General features: G+C 47.4%; 1 protein-coding gene across 2 annotated transcripts in view; it reads right to left on the bottom strand.

Annotated features, from left to right (window-relative positions):
* Positions 1-22,094, bottom strand: part of LOC135055460 (ubiquinol-cytochrome-c reductase complex assembly factor 1) — a 406,324-nt gene that overhangs the window by 239,157 nt on the left and 145,073 nt on the right. For both annotated transcript variants that reach the window (XM_063959573.1, XM_063959572.1), the window contains exon 4: positions 10,808-10,915. In XM_063959573.1, coding sequence (XP_063815643.1) covers positions 10,808-10,915 — 108 coding nt within the window. The remainder of the gene's footprint in view (positions 1-10,807; positions 10,916-22,094) is intronic.

The following is a 22,094-nucleotide window of genomic DNA, read 5'->3' on the forward strand; positions in this document are numbered from 1 at the left end:
ACTTTGTAGTTTTACCCAAGCTCGAGCGACGTTTTTCAGTCGCTCGAGTGTTCGTAGTATGATTGACAGGAAGTGGGTGTTTCTGGGCGGCTACACTGCGTTTTCAGGGAGTGTGCTAAAAAACGCAGGCGTGCCAGCCAAAAACGCAGGAGTGGCTGGAGAAACGGGGGAGTGGCTGTCCGAACGCAGGGCGTGTTTGTGACGGGAACTAAACAGACTGCAGTCATCGCAAGATAGGAGTAGGTCTGGAGCTACTCAGAAACGGCATGAAATTTTTCCTGTGCAGTTCTGCTAATCTTTCGGTCGCACTTCTGCTAAGCAAAGATACACTCCCAGAGGGTGGCGGCTTAGCGTTTGCACTGCAGCTAAAAACAGCTAGCGAGCGATCAACTTGGAATGAGGGCCCATGTGCGCTGCAGTGGGGGGGGGGGGCAGATATAACATATGCAGAGAGAGTTAGAATTGGGTGTGTTGTTTTCAAACTGAAATCTAAATTGCAGTGAGAAAAAAAAAAAAGCAGCCAGTATTTACCCTGCATTGAAACAAAATAATCCACCCAAATCTAACTCTATCTGCAAATGTTATATCTGCCCCCCCCCCCCCCACCTTTCTGCAGTGCACATGGCTATGTCCAACTGCTTACAAATTTGCTGCTGTGATCAACTCTGAATTACCCCCATAGTTGGTATGACCTTGTCAGGGATGCCTTCCATGGCTAGAGTCAGCCGTTCAACTTCCATGCCGTTAAATGTAGCAGTGGTGAGTCTTAATAGACGAACGGGCCCTGTTGCAGAAGATACTCGTGAAGAGGTAGAGGCAACTGATCTTCGAGGAGCATCTTCAGAAGGTCCGCGTACCAGACCCTTCTTGGCTAGTCCGGAGCAATGAGAATTGCTTGAACCTTTTCCCTTTTTATTCTTTTCAGAATTCTTGGGATCAGCAGAAGTGGCGGAAACACGTACCCCATCTGATAGACCTACGGAGTTGTCAGACTGTCCACCGCCACTACCTATGAGTCTCTCAACCTGGAACAATACCGCTTAAGCTTCTTGTTGAGACGAGAGGCCATCATGTCGATTTGTGGACATCCCAATCGTCAAGCACCCGTACACCTCCGGGTGAAGGCCCCACTCCCCCCATGTGCAGGTCGTGTCTGCTGAGGAAGTCTACTTCCCAGTCGTCGGGATGAAGACAGCCGACAATGCAACGGCGTGTTTTTCTGCCCAGGCGAGAATTCTTGAAAACTCTGACATTGCTGCCCTGCTTTCCGTTCCGCCCTATCGGTTTATGCACGTCACTGCCGTCACATTGTCCGACTGAACCTGAATGTCCCGATCTTGAAGAAGATAGGAGGCCTGCAGAAGGGCGTTGTATATAGCCCTGAGTTCCAGAATGTTGATTGGAAGGACGACTCCTGACTTGACCATCTTCCTTGAAACTGCACCCCCTGGGTGACTGCTCCCCAACCTCTGAGGCTTGCTTCTGTGGTTAACAGAATACAATTCTGAATCCCAAACCATCGGCCCTCGATTAGGTGAAAAGTCTGTAGCCACCACAGAAGGGAGATCCTGGCCTTTGGCGACAGACTGATCCTCTGGTGCATGTGAAGATGCGATTTGGACCATTTGTCCAACAGATCGAGCTGGAAGGGTCTTGCATGAAACCTGCCATACTGAAGAGCCTCGAAAGAGGCCACCATTTTCCCCAGAAGGCGAAAGCAGAGATGTACCGATATCCTGGTTGGCTTCAGGACATATTGAACCATCGACTGGATTACCAATGAATTTGCCAATGTAAGAAAAAAAAAGGATATTTATGGTAGGCTTACCATAGTTAAATCTCTTCTGCGAGGTACACTGGATTCCACAGAGAATAATATTGGGGTGTAGAGTTGGATCTTGATCCGAGGCACCAACAGGCTAAAGCTTTGACTGTTCCCAGGATGCACTGCAGCGCCTCCTCTATAACCACGTCTCCAGGCACTGGAGCTCAGTTTCGTTAACCAGTCCAATGCAGTAGCAGGTAAAAGAGACGGTAGATGTTAATCACACAGAACCTCATTCTCACAACAGGAGAAGGGACCAGCGGCTAATGCCATACAAACCCAAAGAAGCTAAGTACCTCAGGGTGGGCGCCCTGTGGAAGCCAGTGTACCTCGCATAAAGAGATTTAACTATGGTAAGTCTACCAAAAATCTAATTTTCTGCAGCGGGGTACACCGGTATTCCACAGGGAATAACATCGGGGATGTCCTAAAGCAGTTCCTCATGGGACGGGACAAACTGTAGCGGGTACAAGAAACCGTCGTCCAAAGGAAGCATCCTGGGAAGCAGAAGTATCAAAGGCATAGAACCTGATGAACGTGTTCATAGAGGACCATGTAGCCACCCTGCACAATTGTTCAGCGGATGCGGCTCAGCGGGCCACCCAAGAAGGTCCAACAGACAGAGTAGAATGGGCTTTGACAGCAGCAGGAGCTGGTAAACCAGCCTGTGCAATCACCATTCTAATCCACCTGGCCAAGGTTTGCTTATTCGCAGGCCAGCCACGTTTGTGAAAACCAAAAAGTACAAAAAGGGTATCTGACCTCCTGAGGGAGGCAGTCCTCTCTACGTAAATACGGAGAGCCGTACCACATCCAAAGACCGCTCTTTGGAGGACATTTAAGATCCACAGACTCAAGAGGTTCAAATGGAGACTCTTGTAGGGCATTTAAGACAACAGACAGATCCCATGGAGCCACAGGAGAGACATAAGGAGGCTGAACCCGTAAAACGCCCTGAGAGAAAGTATGAACATCAGGAATAGAAGTAGTTTTCCTCTAAAATCACACCGACAAGGTAGATATATGAACCTTGAGGGAGGCCAGATGAAGGCCTAAATCTAGGCCTTGTTGCAGAAAGGCCAAAAGCCTAGAAATACTGAACGAATAAGCATCATAATTCTTAGCAGCACACCATGTGAAGTAAGAGTTTCAGACCCTGTAATAAATCCGTGCAGAAGCCGGTTTGCGGGCCTTCAACATAGTTTGAATAACCGCCTCGGAGAATCCCTTGGCTCTCAGGAGCGAAGCTTCAAGAGCCACGCCGTCAAAGCCAGTCTGGCCAGGTCCAGATAGACACAAGGGCCCTGAACGAGGAGGTCTGGGCATTGAGGAAGTAGAAGAGGACACTATCGATAGACCCTGCAGGTCTGAGAACCAATGCCGTCTGGGTCACGCTGGAGCGACTAGAAGTAGTATTCCTCTTTCTTGCTTGAACTTCCGTAAAACCCTGGGCAGGAGTGACACTGGAGGGAACACGTATGGTATTGCCAGTGCGTCCACGAACGCTGCTTGAGGATCCCTTGTCCTTGATACGAAGACCAGAACCTTGTGATTGTGTCGAGACACCATCAGGTCCACATCTTGTCCACTTGCCCACTAGGAGTTGAAAGACTTCCGGCTTGAACGTCCTGAAGACTGAGGATATCCGCTTCCCAGTTGAGGACTCCGGGGATGAACACTGCCGATATTGCTGGCAGATGTCGTTCCGCCCAACAGAGGAATTTTTGATACTTCCAGCTTTGCCATGCGGCTTCGAGTGCCGCCTTGCTGATTTATGTACACCACCATGATGGCGTTGTCTGATTGTACTTGAACAGGCCTGTTCTGTACCAGAGGCAGGGCTAGCGTCAGCGCATTGAATACTGCCCGCAATTCCAGAATGTTTATCGGGAGGAGAGATTCCTCCCTGGTCCACCAACCCTGGAGAGTGTTGATCTAACACCGCGCCCCAACCTCGCAGACTGGCGTCCAGATCCAGAAGGGACGGCCCCTGCTCAACTGTTGGTCCTGTAGCCACCAGCTCATTGACAGACGAACCTCCAGAGTCAAGGAGATCTTATGAGACCTGATCCGATGAGACAGGCTGTCCCACTTGGAAAGGATTAACCTCTGCAGAGGGCGGGAATGAAATTGAGCGTACTCTAACATGTCGAAAACAGACACCATGAGGCCTAGCACTTGCATCACCGAGTATATCGACACTCCTGGGCGAGACAGGAAGTATCTGATCCTGTCCTGAAGTTTCAGGACTTTCTCTGGAGAGAGAAACAATCTCTGGCTGTGTGTGTCCAGCAGTGCCCCCAGGTGCACCATGCTCCGAGCAGGGACCAGCAAGGACTTTTTCCGGTTGATGAGCCACTCGTGGGCTTGTAGGAATTGGACTGTCAGTTCAGATGATGGAGGAGAACATCTTGGGAGTCTGCCTGGATCAGCAAGTCGTCCAGATACGGCAGGATCCTGATTCCCTGACGACGGAGATGAGCCATCATGGCCATTACCTTGGTGAATATCCAAGGAGCCGTGGTCAATTCAAATGGCAGGGTCTGGAATTGATAATGTATGTTGCCAATAGCGAACCGCAGATACTGCTGATGCGACATGGCATAAGGAATATGCAGGTAAGCATCCTGTATGTCCAGGGATACCATATAGTCTTCGGGTTCCATGGCCAGTACAATAAAGCGCTGAGTTTCCATACGGAATTTGGACACACTCACAAATTTGTTCAATGATTTGAGGTTGAGTATGAGCCGGAAGGACCCATTTGGCTTCGGAACTAGAAACAGGGTCATATAGTATCCCCTGCATCTCTGGGACAGAGGTACCGGCATTACCACTCCTGTGTCCAGGAGGGATTGTACAACCACGTGTAGAGCTTGCATTTTTAACGGATCCGCAGGGATAACAGTTGTGCAAAACTGGAGAGGGGGACGTATCTTGAAAGAGATTGCGTACCCGTGAGAGACAACTTCCCGCACCCAGGCGTCCAAAGTGGTCTTTAACAGGCCTGGGCGAACTGCAGAAGTTGGCCTCCCACCCTGGGATTCCCCAGGGGGAGGCCCACCCCGTCATGCAGCATGCTTGTCTTGTATGGAAGCAGGCTGACGGGCGGCCCAGGATTGTTTAGATTTAGGCTTAGTGGTTTTGGAAGCACTAGCCTGTCACTGATACGCTTGACCCTTTGCTTTCCCTGGAGGTTGAAAGGAACGAAAGTTGGTACTCTTAGCCTTCGGAGCAGAAGGAGTAATATTTGGGAGAAACACAGTCTTGGCAGTAGCCAAGTCAGTCACAATCTTGTTCAGATCCTCCCCAAATAGGATGTCTCCTTTAAAAGGGAGCAACTCCAAGGTCTTTTTGAGTCCAGGTACACCTTCCAGGACCTCAACTACAGAATTCGACGAGCCAGGATAGACGTAGTAGAAGCCTTGGCCGCCATTACACCTGCCTCAGATGCCGCCTCCTGAATATAGTGGGAGACTGTGGTAATATAAGACAGATATTGTCTGGCAGGATCAGAAAAATCCTGAGGCAGCTCATCCTCAACTGCCTGAACCCATGCTTCAATTCCTTTCGCAGCCATAGTGGGTCTATGTACAGCAGCTATAAGGGAGTAAATAGACTTCAGGCATCCCTCCACACTCTTATCCGTCTGTTCCTTCATTGAGGTGACAGTGGTGACGGGCAGAGAAGACGACACCACCAGACACCACCATGTCGCCCACATGAGAGTCCACCGGCGGTCTATTTTCCAACTTGTTACTCAACGCTGCAGGGATAGCTAGCATCTTTTTAGACAGGGAAAATTTTCTTTCATGGAGATGACCAGGATTCCTAACGTATGTTAATTAAATGGTCAGAATGTGGTAAGACTACTTTAGCAACCTTCTGACGTTTGAACTTATCAGGTTTCTTAGATGCAGTAGTAGGCTCAATGTCATCATCTATTTGAAGAATTAGCTTAATAGCCTCCACTATGTCAGGAACATCAACCTGGGTTGTAGATTCCTTAAGTAGACAGGAATTATATGCTAATAATAGCCACCTGCTAAATGGATCTTTTGGTCTAAAAATTGACTGTAACTTCCACTAACTATTTCTCCGACACATGACAGTAGAATTAGCTGGAGCACGTGTTCAATATTGCTAAATGATTACTGTGTTACATAATTCTACCTAAGGTTTTCTCCGGGCAATGTGCCAAGATCTCTATAAGAGCACAATAGTGACAATTTGTCACACTTTAACGTATCCACAACATTAATTTAAAGTGGATACGTGATACCAGGGATTTATACAAAGACATTAATTATAGAGAACAGACACTAAAAAGACGCTCAGTCATTTTAAATATTTATGTTTATACTTTTTCTTTCTTATAATTCACAATGTTGTCACATAAACTGTATGTATATGTTTTTTAATACTTTGCATAAGTCAATTTGCAAGACATAAGATAAAACATGTCAGTACTTTCTTAAAGTATGAATTAAAAGTTAGATTTTAAATCTTTGTGCACCATAAAACAGATCATTTTCTTTCTCTCTCCTCTTACAAACGTATAGCTGTACAATCTGTGGTAGCACCCCCTGCATTTGTATGACCAATTGATACATTATTAATATTAGGGGTACCTCTATATATGTCGCTATGAGATAGACACAATCTTTCCAGTGCAACAGTTCTCCCCTTTCCCTTTCCTTTATTATCAAAACTTCCGGCAACATGGCAAGTTGTTCCTGGAAGAAAATAGAAAGCACAGAAATCTGCTGGAGCCCAAACGTAGGCCCACATCCACTTCCACTTGCAGGAAAAGTAGAAAACAACCAAATCTAAAGTCCACAGAAGAAACCTTTCACACCAGGAAACATATTTCTTCCAGATATGATGATAATGTTTTGACGTAACCATCTTCATGGGCTGGACCATAGTGGAAATAACCCTGGAGGCAAGACCTTTTCCGGCTAGAATCTCCCTCTCAGCTTCCAAGCCATCAAATGTAGCCGCTGTAAGTCTGGATAGACGGACCTTTTTGAAGAAGACCCTTTTGGAGCGGCAGAGGCCAGGGATCCACTAGAGCCATGGATAAGAGGTCCGAGTACCACGCCCGATGAGGCCAACCCGGGGCAATTAGAATTGCTTGAACGCATTACCTTCTTAGTCTTTTTAGAACCCTTGGGATTAGCGGTAGAGGAGGGAACAGGTACACAAACTGGGACATCCAAGGTGTCCTCAGCGCGTCCACTGCTACAGCCTGCGGATCCCTCATTCTGGAACAGTAACTAAATAGCTTCTTGTTGAGACGAGAAGCCATCAGATCTATTTGCTTACAGCCCCAACGGTGAATTAACTGTTGAAACACCTGGGGATGTAGGCCTCATTCCCCCAGATGGAGGTCGTGTCTGCTGAGGAAGTCTGCTTCCCAGTTGTCCACTCCTGGAATGAATATGGCTGAGATGGCCTATGCGTTGGCCTCCGCCCAGAAGAGTATTTTTGACACTTCTCGCATTGCCCACTCTGCTTCTTGTTCCCCTTTGTCAGTGTATGTACGCCACTGCCGTGGCATTGTCCGATTGAACCTGGATCACCTGATCTTTCAGGAGATGGGAAGCTTGCAGAAGAGCATTGTAAACTGCCCTGAGTTCCAGGATGTTTATCGCCAAACCCGAAGGCTGGCATCCGTTGTCAGTAAAATCCACGAGTGGATATTGAAATTCCTGCCTTCTACCAGGTGAGGAACTTGTAGCCACCATAATAGAGAAATCCAGGCTGTCGGAGATAAGGTCACATCCTGATGCATGTGAAGGTGAGACCCTCACCATTTGTCCAGCAGATCCAACTGAAATGGACGGGCATGAAATCTGCTGTATTGGATTGCCTTGTAAGCAGCAACCATCTTGCCCAGCAAGCGGATGCAAAGATGCATGGATACCTTGTGAGGACGGAGCACTGAGCGGCCCATAGCCTGGATAGCCAAGGCCTTGTCCATCGGAAGAAACACCTTTTGAGACACTGTATCCAGTATCATTCCCAGGAACTGAAGACGGGTCGATTCCAGGTGAGATTTCTGAAAAATTTAGGATCCACCCATGATCCGTAAGTAGGCGAGTTGTCAGATCGATGCAGTGCAGTAGACGCTCCCTGGACATAGCCTTTATCAGGAGATCATCCAAGTAGGAGACTATGTTGAGTCCCATCATGCGCAGTTGCAGCATCATCTCCTCCATGACTTTGGTGAAGACCCTCGGAGCTGTGGATAGTCCAAAGGGTAAGGCCTGAAACTGGAAATGGTCGTCCAATATAGCGAACCGGAGGTAATCCTGATTAGGGGGCCACATGGGAATGTGTAGGTAAGTATCCTTGACATCTAGAGATACCAGGAATTCCCCCTATTCCAGACCGGACACCACTGCCCGCAGAGATTCCATCTTGAATTTGAACACCCACAGATATGGGTTTAGAGACTTCAGGTTCAAGATGGGTTAAACCGAACAGTCTGGTTTTGGAACGACAAAAAGACTGGAATAAAATCCCCTGTTGTGTAACGGAGGAGGTATTGGAACCACCACCCTTGTACGCAAAATTTTTTGAAGAGTCTCTTGCAAGGTAACTTTTGCTGTGGGTAAAACTGGTAAGCCAGATTTGAAAAAACTGTGAGGATGAAGTGCTTGAAATTTTAGCTGGCATCCCTGGGAAATGAGGTCCCTCACGCAAGTATCCCAGCAGGACTTCGCCCACACGTGGGCGAAGTGTTGAAGGCGAGCACCTACCTGAAAGTCGCCTTGCTGCTCGGGCAAAACAGTCACGCGGAAAGCTTAGCAGCAGGGGATCCGGTGGTCTGGTCCAGGGACACAACAGTTGCAGGTTTACGGGACTTGCCACGAGATCCTCTGGAAGTGGTGGAGACCCCTCGGCCCCTGCCTCTGAAGCTTGCCACGCGAAAGGACTGCAAGGTGAGACCTGTGCAGAACGTCAAGCAGGTGGCGCAGCAGACGGCAGATAGGTAGACTTACCCACCGTTGCCTGGGAGAGCTATTTATTTAACTCATCCCCAAATAAGGCATCACCTGTACAGGGAAGATTTTCTACACCCTTTTTGGAATCTGCGTCCGCTGACCATTGACGTAACCACTATCCATATAGCATAAAACACCAAAAATGGACACCACTGAGGAGACAGACGCTAGAGGTCACATATCACCTCTAGCGCGGTCTCCTTGGCTGCAGGCATTTTAAGAGTTTTTTTTTTACAATGCTATGGACGGAAGGGCTTCCGCAGCCCCAGCACATATCAATCTACTGCGGGGGACTAGCAATATGTTTACTGATGCCAGCACCCGCCCTCCCAAACTTTACTGGGGCAGCTGCCAGGACGTTTACTGGAGCTGCGGGGGCTAGTGTATACTTATTCACAGCCCGCACCCGCCCTCACCCCTGACAACGGGCAGGAGACCCCGGCAATGCGCAGGAGACCCCTGGCAATGCGCAGGAGACTCCTGGCATGTGTGGAGCTTAAAATGGTGTCAGGGCCATAACGGTGTGTGGCATATTGCGTAATGGGCGTTACGGTGTGTGGCATATTGCGTAATGGGCATTACGGTGTGTGGCATATTGCGTAATGGGCATTACGGTGTGGCATAATGTGTAATGGGCAAATAATGTAAGGGGTATGAATCAGGATTTTTTTTTCTGTGGTAGGCAATGTCTGGGCGTGTGGGTTGTAAAACTGGGTTATAAGGTAGTCTTTTCCTGCAATGCCATACCCCTTGCAGCAAAGCCACTCCCCTTACAGTGAGGCCACACCCCTTTTCTCTAGGACGTGAAAATTATTTTTGCAAAGGTGCCCCAACCCACTGTAACTCCTCCCACATTACCCACAGCTCCGTCCACCACTGCCACCCCCCCCCCCCCCCACCACACGCACATACGGGAATTCCTGAACCTATTTTTCTACCAAAAATGTTACTGTTGCACTGCCGTCTCCCCCAACATAGACCTGCATTGGGGTACCCCATATACGGCGTGGGACTTTTTTTCCACCTTTCCAACTATTATATCCTCATCCGCTACCATTTATACACCTATCTACCGAGACTGTCAACATTTTCCCTTGGGATCTGTTTGGAGCAAACTAGACATAACATTGATTCAACACAGAGAGGTGGCACGCCACCCTCTAGTGGACTAAAAGACACTTTTAAATATCACCCATGAAGAGGCTGTTTACTACCATATTTTAATACCATCCCCCCCCCACCCACCTTTTTCTTTTCTTATCTTTTATTTTTACATTTTTCTATAATTGTGCACATGAATGTTTATCACCTCCATCATTGCAATCAGTTATAACCGAGAATACATGATGTTTATTCTGTAGCCAACAGTGAAGGTTCACATATATTGTTTATTATATTGTGTCTTTAAATAACGAAGTAAAGAACACTTTTGCATATAAGGTTTATTGCATCCATTTTTTCCTACAGTCTTCAGGTGCATTTGCTAAATCCATTGCCAGGTAAGTTTTATGGTTTTCTTTTCTAACTTTTTCTTAATTTTCTTCAGTGATCAGTCTGTGGTTTATTTAGACACACATGGCTGATCACAGGCGCAAGCTCCTGCTCTTTCTGCCTGTCAGTGCAGGAGTAGAGGAACCAGATGGCACCCTAATTATGCCATATGAAGATGGTGTTATTATAACAGGGTTACCTAAATCACAGAGCTTACAAAAAAAAAAAAATGCTAATTTAAGGATTTGAAGGAGAATTTATCAAATTCTCATTCAATTGCCCTTTCATACACTTCTGTCATACCCCCCAAAAACTGAAAAGGGTGTGAAAAGACCTGTTTTCACGTTATTTTAGTAAAAATAATATTGAAAATATACCCGTAAGTGAAAATGTATTAACAATGTCAAAATAATACACACCTAACTGAGCATCTCAAACGCTAAAGATATTTGTTTATAAGATAGAAAAGTTGTATTACCCATTTGTTGTACTTAAGTGGTCCAGTAAAGCCCATTGCCTCAATTATCTTGGTAAAAGTTCCAACCTCTTCCTCCGATGGCCGAAGTTCATCTTTCGTTGTGCTGTTCTAGACCATGAAAACATTTTTAAAAAGGCATTTACAAAGATTCCCACTGTACTCATACGTAACAGCAAACACAAAACAAATATTTGGAAAAACAAAGTATAAACATTCAAGTTCTACATTATCTGTTTGTTTTTATGATTTTTTGTTTTTCGATTCATAACCTAAGATGACAAAACACTTCAGTTTGGCGTAAATATCACCAGCCCTTAACCACAGTGTATTTGTTTTACTGTATTCGTGTTTGGTGGTTGAGTCTTCCTTACAGAAGTAGCTATAAAGACCAGCGGTTGGGTTAACAACCTTTTATATATAAAGTCACAGATGAAGAGCAGAAAATAAACGGCTGACATTGGCATCTGCCCCAACAAAATATTCTAATATCAGAGGTAAACCACAATGTTTTATTACAAGAATCCAAGGGTTTAGTGAAATAAAGATAAATACACTAACAAGGGCCTTCTTTAGGTATAGTTTACAAATGGGCACTAGATGCTGTTTGTGCATGCAGAATCGGTTTGTCATTTCGCATGTTCGCATAGGCTGTGTATAACCATATGATGACATGCAAAAAGTAATCATCTCATCCACTTGTGTATTTATCACCTTGATATAGGCGTTATTTAGCATGTTTCTCTATGTTGGATGTAATTGTGAGTGGCCACAGTCCGACAAGGGCAAAATACAACTTAATTTATTCTGTAGGTTGAATGCAATTCTCATTATTTAGTTCTTGGATAAGATTAGAGCATTACTGGCCATGGAACATCCTACAGTCAATGAGAGCGTTATAACGTTAACAGTAGCACACTTCAGCATGTCTGTTTGTAACCATGTTTGAAGTGGAAAGCGCTAGGCCAACATGTAGCAGCAGTGGCATAGAAAGGTACTGAAGTTAGTGGGAGCGTAATATAGTAGCAAGGGCATGGCTGCATCCCGCTGTGGTGTGGCCACATTATATGTGCATGGCCCTCTGTATCTGGAAAAACCACAATTTTCAGTAACTGCCACATGCATTGGAGGAACCTACTTCCACTGCATTCAGCAGGAGCATATCTCCCAACCAACTCCCAAATTGGGACAACTGTCGGCAGGACTTGATTCAACCCCCTGTAGTCAAAAACACACATAGCTCAGTATGCCACACCTAGGGCTCCAAATGACAACCTCAGACATCTAACACATGGAGCCATTTGCTACCGCATACGAAGCCTGGCAATTCTAACTATTTCATACTAGTTGTAATGGCCAGTTTAAACCATTGCAGCTAAGCACATTACATAGATCTTCTTAGCTGCAATGGATTTATACTGACTATTACGCCTAGCTTTATATAGTTAGAATTACCAGGCTTCCTATACAGGAGCAAACAGCTCCATGGGATGCGAGTTCAAGCCCTGGGTATGGTATGCTGAGAAATGAGTGTTGGAAATAAAGGTGTGTCCTCATACATCTACTAAAGTAGGGGAGATCTTGGGAAACAGTGATCATTATATGGTCACATTCGACATTAGTTTCCAGAAACATTGCTATAAGGGTTCAACTAAGACCGTTAACTTTAGGAAAGCTAATTTCAATATGCTGAGACATTGATTGGGAAGTTTTGTTTCATGGTAAGAACACTGCTGAAATATACGTTATGGTAAGAACTTACCGTTGATAACGATATTTCTCCTAAGTCCACAGGATCACATTGTGATATGATGAAACGACAGTGGATTTGCACAAATTGGTCAAAGCTTTTCGGCCTCCCAGCATGCAACGGGCCCATCCATATATCCCCGCCTCCTGGCTCAGACAAATCAGTTGTTTTCACAAAGCTTAAGGCAGGAGCATCATAGAGAGCCCTAATCAGGCGAGAAGAACACACATGCACACCCTACCGTACAAGAAGGAAGAGGTTAGTGAGTAAAAGGATCATCAAATCAGGTGCATCAGGGTGGGATCTCTGTGGATCCTGTGGACTTGGGAGAAATACCATTATCAACAGTAAGTTCTTACCATAACGTATATTTCTCCGGCAGGGTCCACAGGTTATCCACAGGATAACATTGGGATTTCCCAAAGCAATTTAGTGGTGGGGACGCTCCTGATTGGACAGGAGAATCCTTCGTTTGAATTCAGCGTTCTGAGAGGCAAAGGTATCCACGGCATAATGTCTAATGAATGTGTTAATGGAAGACTATGGGGTATATGCAATTGCGGTCGAATTCGCGGCAATTTTCGCCGTTTTTCAAATTCGACCAAATTCGCCAGGTGAATTCCGGAAGGTGGCTTCCGGAATTCACCATATTCAATGAAAAACGGATTCGCCAGGGTCGCGGGCGAAAATCGGCCGATTTGGCGGATTTTGCCGCGATTTTAAAAAACGGGAAAAATCGTGGAAAACCCGAAGAAAAAATGGCGTGGGGTCCCCCCCCCAAAGCATAACCAGCCTCGGGCTCTTTGAGCTGGTCCTGGTTCTAAAAATGCAGGGGAAAAATTGGCCAGGGATCCCCCGTATTTTTAAAACCAGCACCGGGCTCTGCGCCTGATGCTGGTGCCAAAAATACGGGGGACAAAAAGAGTAGGGGTCCCCCGTATTTTTAACACCAGCATCGGGCTCCACTAGCTGGACAGATAATGCCACAGCCGGGGGTCACTTTTATGCCGTGCCCTGCGGCCGTGGCATTAAATATCAAACTAGTCACCCCTGGCCGGGGTACCCTGGGGGAGTGGGGACCCCTTCAATCAAGGGGTCCCCCCCCCCAGCCACCCAAGGGCCAGGGGTGAAGCCCGAGGCTGTCCCCCCCCCATCCAATGGGCTGCGGATGGGGGGGCTGATAGCCTTTGTGAAAATTAAAAGATATTGTTTTTTCCAGTAGTACTACAAGTCCCAGCAAGCCTCCCCCGCAAGCTGGTACTTGGAGAACCACAAGTACCAGCATGCGGGAGAAAAACGGGCCCGCTGGTACCTGTAGTACTACTGGGAAAAAAATACCCAAATAAAAACAGGACACAGACACCTTTGACAGTAAAACTTTATTACACACTACCGACACACACATACTTACCTATGTTGACACGCCGACTGCCACGGTCTCCGACGATCCGAGGGTACCTGTGAAAAAATGATACTCACCTTCCAGCGTCCAGAGAGATAAATCCACGTACTTGTTAAAAAAAAAGAAAACGCAAAAACCCGAGCCATACCGGACTAGAAAGGGGTCCAATGTTTTCACATCAGACCCCTTTCTCCCGAATGCCGGGACATCACGTGACTCCTGTCACTGATGTCCCTTCAGCCAATCAGGAAGCGCTACTGCCGTTGCGCTCACCTGATTGGCTGAGCGCTGTCTGTACTGTGACAGCGCCTCGCAAAGCCGCTCCATTACTTTCAATGGTGGGAACTTTGCGGGTAGCGGTGGGGTCACCCGCCGGTCAGCCGCTGACCGGCGGGTGACCTTACCGCTAGCCGCTAAGTTCCCACCATTGAATATAATGGAGGGAGCTGTGCGATGCGCTGTCACAGTGCAGACAGCGCTCAGCCAATCAGGTGAGCGCAACGAAGTTGCGCTTCCTGATTGGCTTAGAGACCTGTCTGTGACAGCTGTCACTGACAGGTCTCATTCGTGGAAAGGTGTCCCATGTGTCAGCATGGGACCCCTTTCAGTCCGGCATGGAGCGGGTGTTCGCTTTGTTTTTTTGCCAAGTACGTGGATTTATCTCTGGACCATGGCTGAGGTGAGTATATTGAACTTTTCTTTTCAGGTATCCGTGGATTCTACATGGAGAAGAGGACCGATGTCGGCGTGTGAACATAGGTAAGTATGTGTGTGTCGACGTATGAAATAAAGTTTTACTGTCGACGGTGTGTGTGTCCTGTTTTTATTTGGGTATTTTTTTCCCAGTAGTACTACAGGTACCAGCGGGCCCGTTTTTCTCCCGCATGCTGGTACTTGTGGTTCTCCAAGTACCAGCTTGCGGGGGAGGCTTGCTGGGACTTGTAGTACTACTGGAAAAAACAATATCTTTTTATTATCACAAAAGGCTATCAGCCCCCCCATCCGCAGCCCATTGGATGGGGGGGGACAGCCTCGGGCTTCACCCCTGGCCCTTGGGTGGCTGGGGGGGGGGACCCCTTGATTGAAGGGGTCCCCACTCCCCCAGGGTACCCCGGCCAGGGGTGACTAGTTGGATATTTAATGCCACGGCCGCAGGGCACGGCATAAAAGTGACCCCCGGCTGTGGCATTATCTGTCCAGCTAGTGGAGCCCGATGCTGGTGTTAAAAATACGGGGGACCCCTACTCTTTTTGTCCCCCGTATTTTTGGCACCAGCACCAGGCGCAGAGCCCGGTGCTGGTTTTAAAAATACGGGGGATCCCCTGTCAATTTTTTCCCCGCATTTTTAGAACCAGGACCAGCTCGAAGAGCCCGAGGCTGGTTATGCTTTGGAGGGGGGACCCCACGCCATTTTTTTTTATGATTTTACCGTTCCAGCATTAAAAAAAAAAATAAAAAAAAAATAATATTTTAAAAAATATATAAATAATATTTGTGCCTCCAAAAAAAAAAAAAAAAAAGTACCTAATCCCTTCTAATATAAATAGATCTTCTATTCCCAGAAAAAAAAACACAAAAAAAAACATGTTTAAAATTTTTTTATTTGTTTTCACCCTCCAAAGTGTGGCGGATTGAAAATGACGAATTTGCTGTCTAAAAGCCCTGCTGTCGAATTTCCAAACTTGAATTGAATATGCTTTGGTCGAATTGCAGCACTTGTATCATTGCAGAAAAGTCGAATGCGAAAAAAGTCGAATTGACAAAAGTCGAATTCTGAATGTCCGTTTTTTTGCGAAAAAGTACTGTACTGCATAGGCGAATTGATTTTTTGAGGCGAAAACGTTCCGGAATTCGACTTTTTCTGAAATTCGACCGCAATTGCATATACCCCTATGTGGCTGCCTTACATATCTGTTCTGCTGAAGAATCACGTTGTGCTGCCCATGATGGACCTACCTTACTAGTAAAGTGAGCAGAGACATTAGCCGGAAGAGGGAGATCAGCATGAGAATATGCTTCTGAAATAGTAATCCGAAGCCACCTCTCGCCAGTGTCTGCTTATCAGCACGCCATCCTCTCTTGAGAAATACGTAGAGAATGAAGAGAGAATCTGTCTTTCTGATGGCACTAGTACGATCCACATAGATCCTTAAGGTACGGACAAGGTCCAGCGATGCATCTCCCACAGAAAGGCCCTGTTCCTGTAAAGCCAGGACTACAATTTCTTTGTTAAGGTGAAATTTAGACGTAGATTTAGTTCTGAGAACCGCTCTATCTGGATAAAAGAACAGAAATGGAGGACGACATAACAATGCTCCTAAATTGGACAATCTCCTAGCTGACGCCATGGCCAGTAGAAAGAGAACTTTAGCTGTCAACAATTTAAGATTCACTTTTTTAAGTGGTTCAAATGGGGCAACTTGAAGGGCCTTTTAGGACTAAATTTAAGTTCCAAGGCACTGTAGGAGGAACAAAAGGAGGTTGAATGTGCAGCATTCCCTGGAAAAAAGTAAGCACATCCTGTAAGTTGGCAATTTTCTTTTGGAACCATACAGTCAATGCTGACAATTGCACTCTCAGGAAGCCACCTTCAAACCTTTATCCATTTCTGTCTGAAGAATACTAAGACCCTAGAAACTCTGAAAGACCTAGGGTCCATTTTCTGTTCACTGCACCAGTGAATATAGGCTTGCCATATTCTGTGATAAATTCGAGCTGAGGAAGGTTTCCTTGCTCTCAGCATTGTTTGAATTACCGTTATGAGAATCCTCTTGACTTCAGGATAGAGGTCTCAAGAGCCACGCCGTCAAAGGTCGATCCAGATGTCTGTGATAACAAGGACCCTGCATCAGTAGATCTGGACGTTGAGGGAGCAAGAATGGAGCATCCATCAACATGCTCTGCAGATCTGTGTACCAATGTCTTCTGGGCCAAGACGGAGCTATTAGTATCACGGCACCCTTTCCTTGCTTTATCTTTCTCACCACCCTGGGTAATAAGGTGATTGGAGGAAACACATAGGCCAGATGAAAGTTCCATCTCACCGACAGGGCATCCACAAAGATCGCTGTGGGATCCTTTGTTCTTGACCCGTATGCAAGAACTTTGTTGTTCTGACGGTACACCATGAGGTCTATCTCTGGCAACCCCCATTTGTCGACTAGTCTGGAAGACCTCCGGGTGTAGAGCTCATTCGCTTGCCTGAATGGCACGTCGACTGAGAAAATCCGCTTCCCAGTTTAGGACTCCCGGAACGAATACTGCGGACAAGGCTGGATGATGAAGTTCTGCCCACTTTAGTGTGCGACTTACCTCCTTCACAGCTTTTTGGCTGCGAGTTCCTCCCCGATGGTTGAGGTACGCTACTGCTGTCACATTGTCCGAGCGGATATGAACTGGTTTTCCCTGAAGGATGTCCTTTGCCTGAACCATTGCCCCTGGAAAAAAAAAAGAATTTACTCACCGGTAATTCTATTTCTCGTAGTCCGTAGTGGATGCTGGGAACTCCGTAAGGACCATGGGGAATAGCGGGCTCCGAAGGAGACTGGGCACTCTAAAAGAAAGATTAGGTACTATCTGGTGTGCACTGGCTCCTCCCTCTATGCCCCTCCTCCAGACCTCAGTTAGGGAAACTGTGCCTGGAAGAGCAGACACAATAAGGAAAGGATTTGGAATCCCGGGTAAGACTCATACCAGCCACACCAATCACACCGTACAACTCGTGATACTATACCCAGTTAACAGTATGAATAACAACTGAGCCTCACGAAAAGATGGCTCATAACAATAACCCTTTAGTTAGGCAATAACTATATACAAGTATTGCAGACAATCCGCACTTGGGATGGGCGCCCAGCATCCACTACGGACTACGAGAAATAGAATTACCGGTGAGTAAATTCATATTTTCTCTGACGTCCTAGTGGATGCTGGGAACTCCGTAAGGACCATGGGGATTATACCAAAGCTCCCAAACGGGCGGGAAAGTGCGGATGACTCTGCAGCACCGAATGAGCAAACTCAAGGTCCTCCTCAGCCAGGGTATCAAACTTGTAGAATTTTGCAAATGTGTTTGATCCCGACCAAGTAGCAGCTCGGCAAAGCTGTAAAGCCGAGACCCCTCGGGCAGCCGCCCAAGAAGAGCCCACCTTCCTCGTGGAATGGGCTTTTACGGATTTAGGATGCGGCAGTCAAGCCGCAGAAAGTGCAAGTTGAATCGTGCTATAGATCCAGCGAGCAATAGTCTGCTTTGAAGCAGTAGCACCCAGCTTGTTGGGTACATACAGGATAAATAGCGAGTCAGTTTTCCTGACTCTAGCCATCCTGGAAACATAGATTTTCAGGGCCCTGACTACGTCCAGCAACTTGGAATCCTCCAAGTCCCGAGTAGCCGCAGGCACCACAATAGGTTGGTTCAAATGAAACGCTGATACCACCTTAGGAAGAAATTGGGAACGAGTCCTCAATTCCGCCCTATCCATATGAAAAATCAGATAAGGGCTTTTACATAACAAAGCCGCCAATTCTGATACACGCCTGGCCGAAGCCAAGGCCAACAGCATGACCACTTTCCGCGTGAGATATTTTTGCTCCACGGTTTTGAGTGGCTCAACCAATGCGACTTTAGGAAATCCAACACCACGTTGAGATCCCAAGGTGCCACTGGAGGCACAAAAGGGGGCTGAATATGCAGCACTCCTTTAACAAAAGTCTGAACTTCAGGCAGTGAAGCCAGTTCGTTTTGGAAGAAAATCGACAGAGCCAAAATCTGGACCTTAATGGAACCTAAGTTGAGGCCCATAGTCACCCCTGACTGTAGGAAGTGCAGAAATCGACCCAGCTGAAATTCCTCCATTGGGGCCTTCCAGGCCTCACACCAAGCAACATATTTCCGCCATATGCGGTGATAATGTTTTGCGGTCACATCCTTCCTAGCTTTAATCAGCGTAGGAATGACTTCCTCCGGAATGCCCTTTTCCTTTAGGATCCGGTGTTCAACCGCCATGCCGTCAAACGCAGCCGCGGTAAGTCTTGGAACAGACAGGGCCCCTGCAGCAGCAGGTCCTGTCTGAGCGGCAGAGGCCATGGGTCCTCTGAGATTAATTCTTGAAGTTCCGGGTACCAAGCTCTTCTTGGCCAATCCGGAACAATGAGTATAGTTCTTACTCCTCTCCTTCTTATTATTCTCAGTACCTTGGGTATGAGAGGAAGAGGAGGGAACACATAAACCGACTGGTACACCCACGGTGTCACTCGAGCGTCCACAGCTATCGCCTGAGGGTCCCTTGACCAGGCGCAATATCTTTTTAGCTTTTTGTTGAGGCGGGACGCCATCATGTCCACCTGTGGCCGTTCCCAACGGTTCACAATCAGCTGGAAGACCTCTGGATGAAGTCCCCACTCTCCCAGGTGGAGGTCGTGCCTGCTGAGGAAGTCTGCTTCCCAGTTGTCCACTCCCGGAATGAACACTGCTGACAGTGCTATCACGTGATTCTCCGCCATCAAAGAATCCTTGTGGCTTCTGCCATTGCCACCCTGCTTCTTGTGCCGCCCTGGCGGTTTACATGGGCGACCGCTGTGATGTTGTCTGACTGAATCAGAACCGGTTGGTTTTGAAGCAGGGGTTCTGCTTGACTCAGGGCGTTGTAAATGTCCCTTAGTTCCAGAATATTTATGTGTAGGGAAGTTTCCTAACTTGACCATTGTCCTTGGAAGTTACTTCCCTGGGTGACTGCCCCCCAACCTCGGAGGCTTGCATCCGTGGTCACCAGGAGCCAGTCCTGTATGCCGAATCTGCGGCCTTCGAGCAGATGAGCACTCTGCAGCCACCACAGCAGAGACACCCTGGCCCTCGGGGACAGGGTGATTAACCGATGCATCTGGAGATGCGATCCGGACCACTTGTCCAATAGATCCAACTGGAAGATCCTTGCATGGAATCTGCCGCATGGACTTGCTTCGTAGGAAGCTACCATCTTTCCCAGGACTCGCGTGCAGTGATGCACCAACACCTGCTTTGGTTTCAGGAGGACCCTGACCAGAGATGATAATTCCTGGGCCTTCTCCTCCGGGAGAAATATCTTCTTCTGTTCTGTGTCCAGAATCATGCCCAAGAACAGCAGACGCGTCGCAGGAATCAGCTGCGACTTTGGGATATTCAGAATCCAGCCGTGCTGATGCAGCACTTCCTGAGATAGTGCCACGCCGACTAGCAACTGCTCTTTGGACCTCGCCTTTATAAGGAGATCGTCCAAGTACGGAATAATCATGACTCCCTTCTTTCGGAGGAGCATCATCATTTCGGCCATCACCTTGGTAAATACCCACGGTGCCGTGGACAGACCAGACGGCAACGTCTGGAATTGGTAATGACAGTTCTGTACCACACCCTTGAGGTACTTTGAACTTGAACTTTTTTATATAAATGTTCAAGGATTTTAAATTTAGAATGGGTCTCACCGAACCGTCTGGTTTCGGTACCACAACATTGTGGAATAGTAACCCCGTCCCTGTTGAAGGAGGGGTACCTTGATTATCACCTGCTGAAGATACAGCTTGTGAATTGCCGCCAGTACTACCTCCCTTTCTCTGAGGGCAGCAACCAAGGCTGATTTGAGGTAACGGCGAGGGGGAGTCGCCTCGAACTCCAGCTTGTATCCCTGTGATACTACTTGCAGAACCCAGGGATCCATCTGTGAGCGAGCCCACTGGTCGCTGAAGTTCCGGAGACGCGCCCCCACCGCACCTGGCTCAGCCTGTGGAGCCCCAGCGTCATGCGGTGGACTTAGAGGAAGCGGGGGAAGATTTTTGATCCTGGGAACTGGCTGTCTGGTGCAGCCTTTTTCCTTCTTCCCTTGCCTCTGGCAGAAAGGAAGCGCCTTTGACCCGCTTGCTTTTCTGAGGCCGAAAGGGCTGTACCTGATAATACGATGCTTTCTTAGGCTGTGAGGGAACCTGAGGTAAAAATTTTGACTTCCCAGCTGTTGCTGTGGATACGAGGTCCGAGAGACCATCCCCAAACAATTCCTCACCCTTATAAGGCAGAATCTCCATGTGCCTTTTAGAATCAGCATCACCTGTCCACTGCCGGGTCCATAATACCCTCCTAGCAGAAAATTAGATTTTACTCACCGGTAAATCTATTTCTCGTAGTCCGTAGTGGATGCTGGGAACTCCGTAAGGACCATGGGGAATAGACGGGCTCCGCAGGAGACTGGGCACTCTAAAAGAAAGATTAGGTACTATCTGGTGTGCACTGGCTCCTCCCTCTATGCCCCTCCTCCAGACCTCAGTTAGGATACTGTGCCCGGAAGAGCTGACACAATAAGGAAGGATTTTGAATCCCGGGTAAGACTCATACCAGCCACACCAATCACACCGTATAACTCGTGATACTATACCCAGTTAACAGTATGAAATATAACTGAGCCTCTCAACAGATGGCTCAACAATAACCTTTTAGTTAGGCAATAACTATATACAAGTATTGCAGACAATCCGCACTTGGGATGGGCGCCCAGCATCCACTACGGACTACGAGAAATAGATTTACCGGTGAGTAAAATCTTATTTTCTCTGACGTCCTAGTGGATGCTGGGAACTCCGTAAGGACCATGGGGATTATACCAAAGCTCCCAAACGGGGGGGAGAGTGCGGATGACTCTGCAGCACCGAATGAGAGAACTCAAGGTCCTCCTCAGCCAGGGTATCAAATTTGTAGAATTTAGCAAACGTGTTTGCCCCTGACCAAGTTGCAGCTCGGCAAAGTTGTAAAGCCGAGACCCCTCGGGCAGCCGCCCAAGATGAGCCCACTTTCCTCGTGGAATGGGCTGTTACTGATTTAGGATGCGGCAATCCAGCCGCAGAATGCTCCAGCTGAATTGTGCTACAAATTCAGCGAGCAATAGTCTGCTTAGAAGCAGGAGCACCTATTTTGTTGGGTGCCTACAGGATAAAAAATGAGTCAGTTTTCCTGACACCAGCAGTCCTGGAAATATAAATTTTTAAGGCCCTGACTACGTCCAGTAACTTGGAATCTTCCAAGTCCCTAGTAGCCGCAGGCACTACAATAGGTTGGTTCAAGTGAAAAGCTGATACCACCTTAGGGAGAAACTGGGGACGAGTCCTCAATTCTGCCC

This window comes from Pseudophryne corroboree, chromosome 3, assembly GCF_028390025.1.
Source record: "Pseudophryne corroboree isolate aPseCor3 chromosome 3, aPseCor3.hap2, whole genome shotgun sequence".
NCBI classification, from domain to species: domain Eukaryota; kingdom Metazoa; phylum Chordata; class Amphibia; order Anura; family Myobatrachidae; genus Pseudophryne; species Pseudophryne corroboree.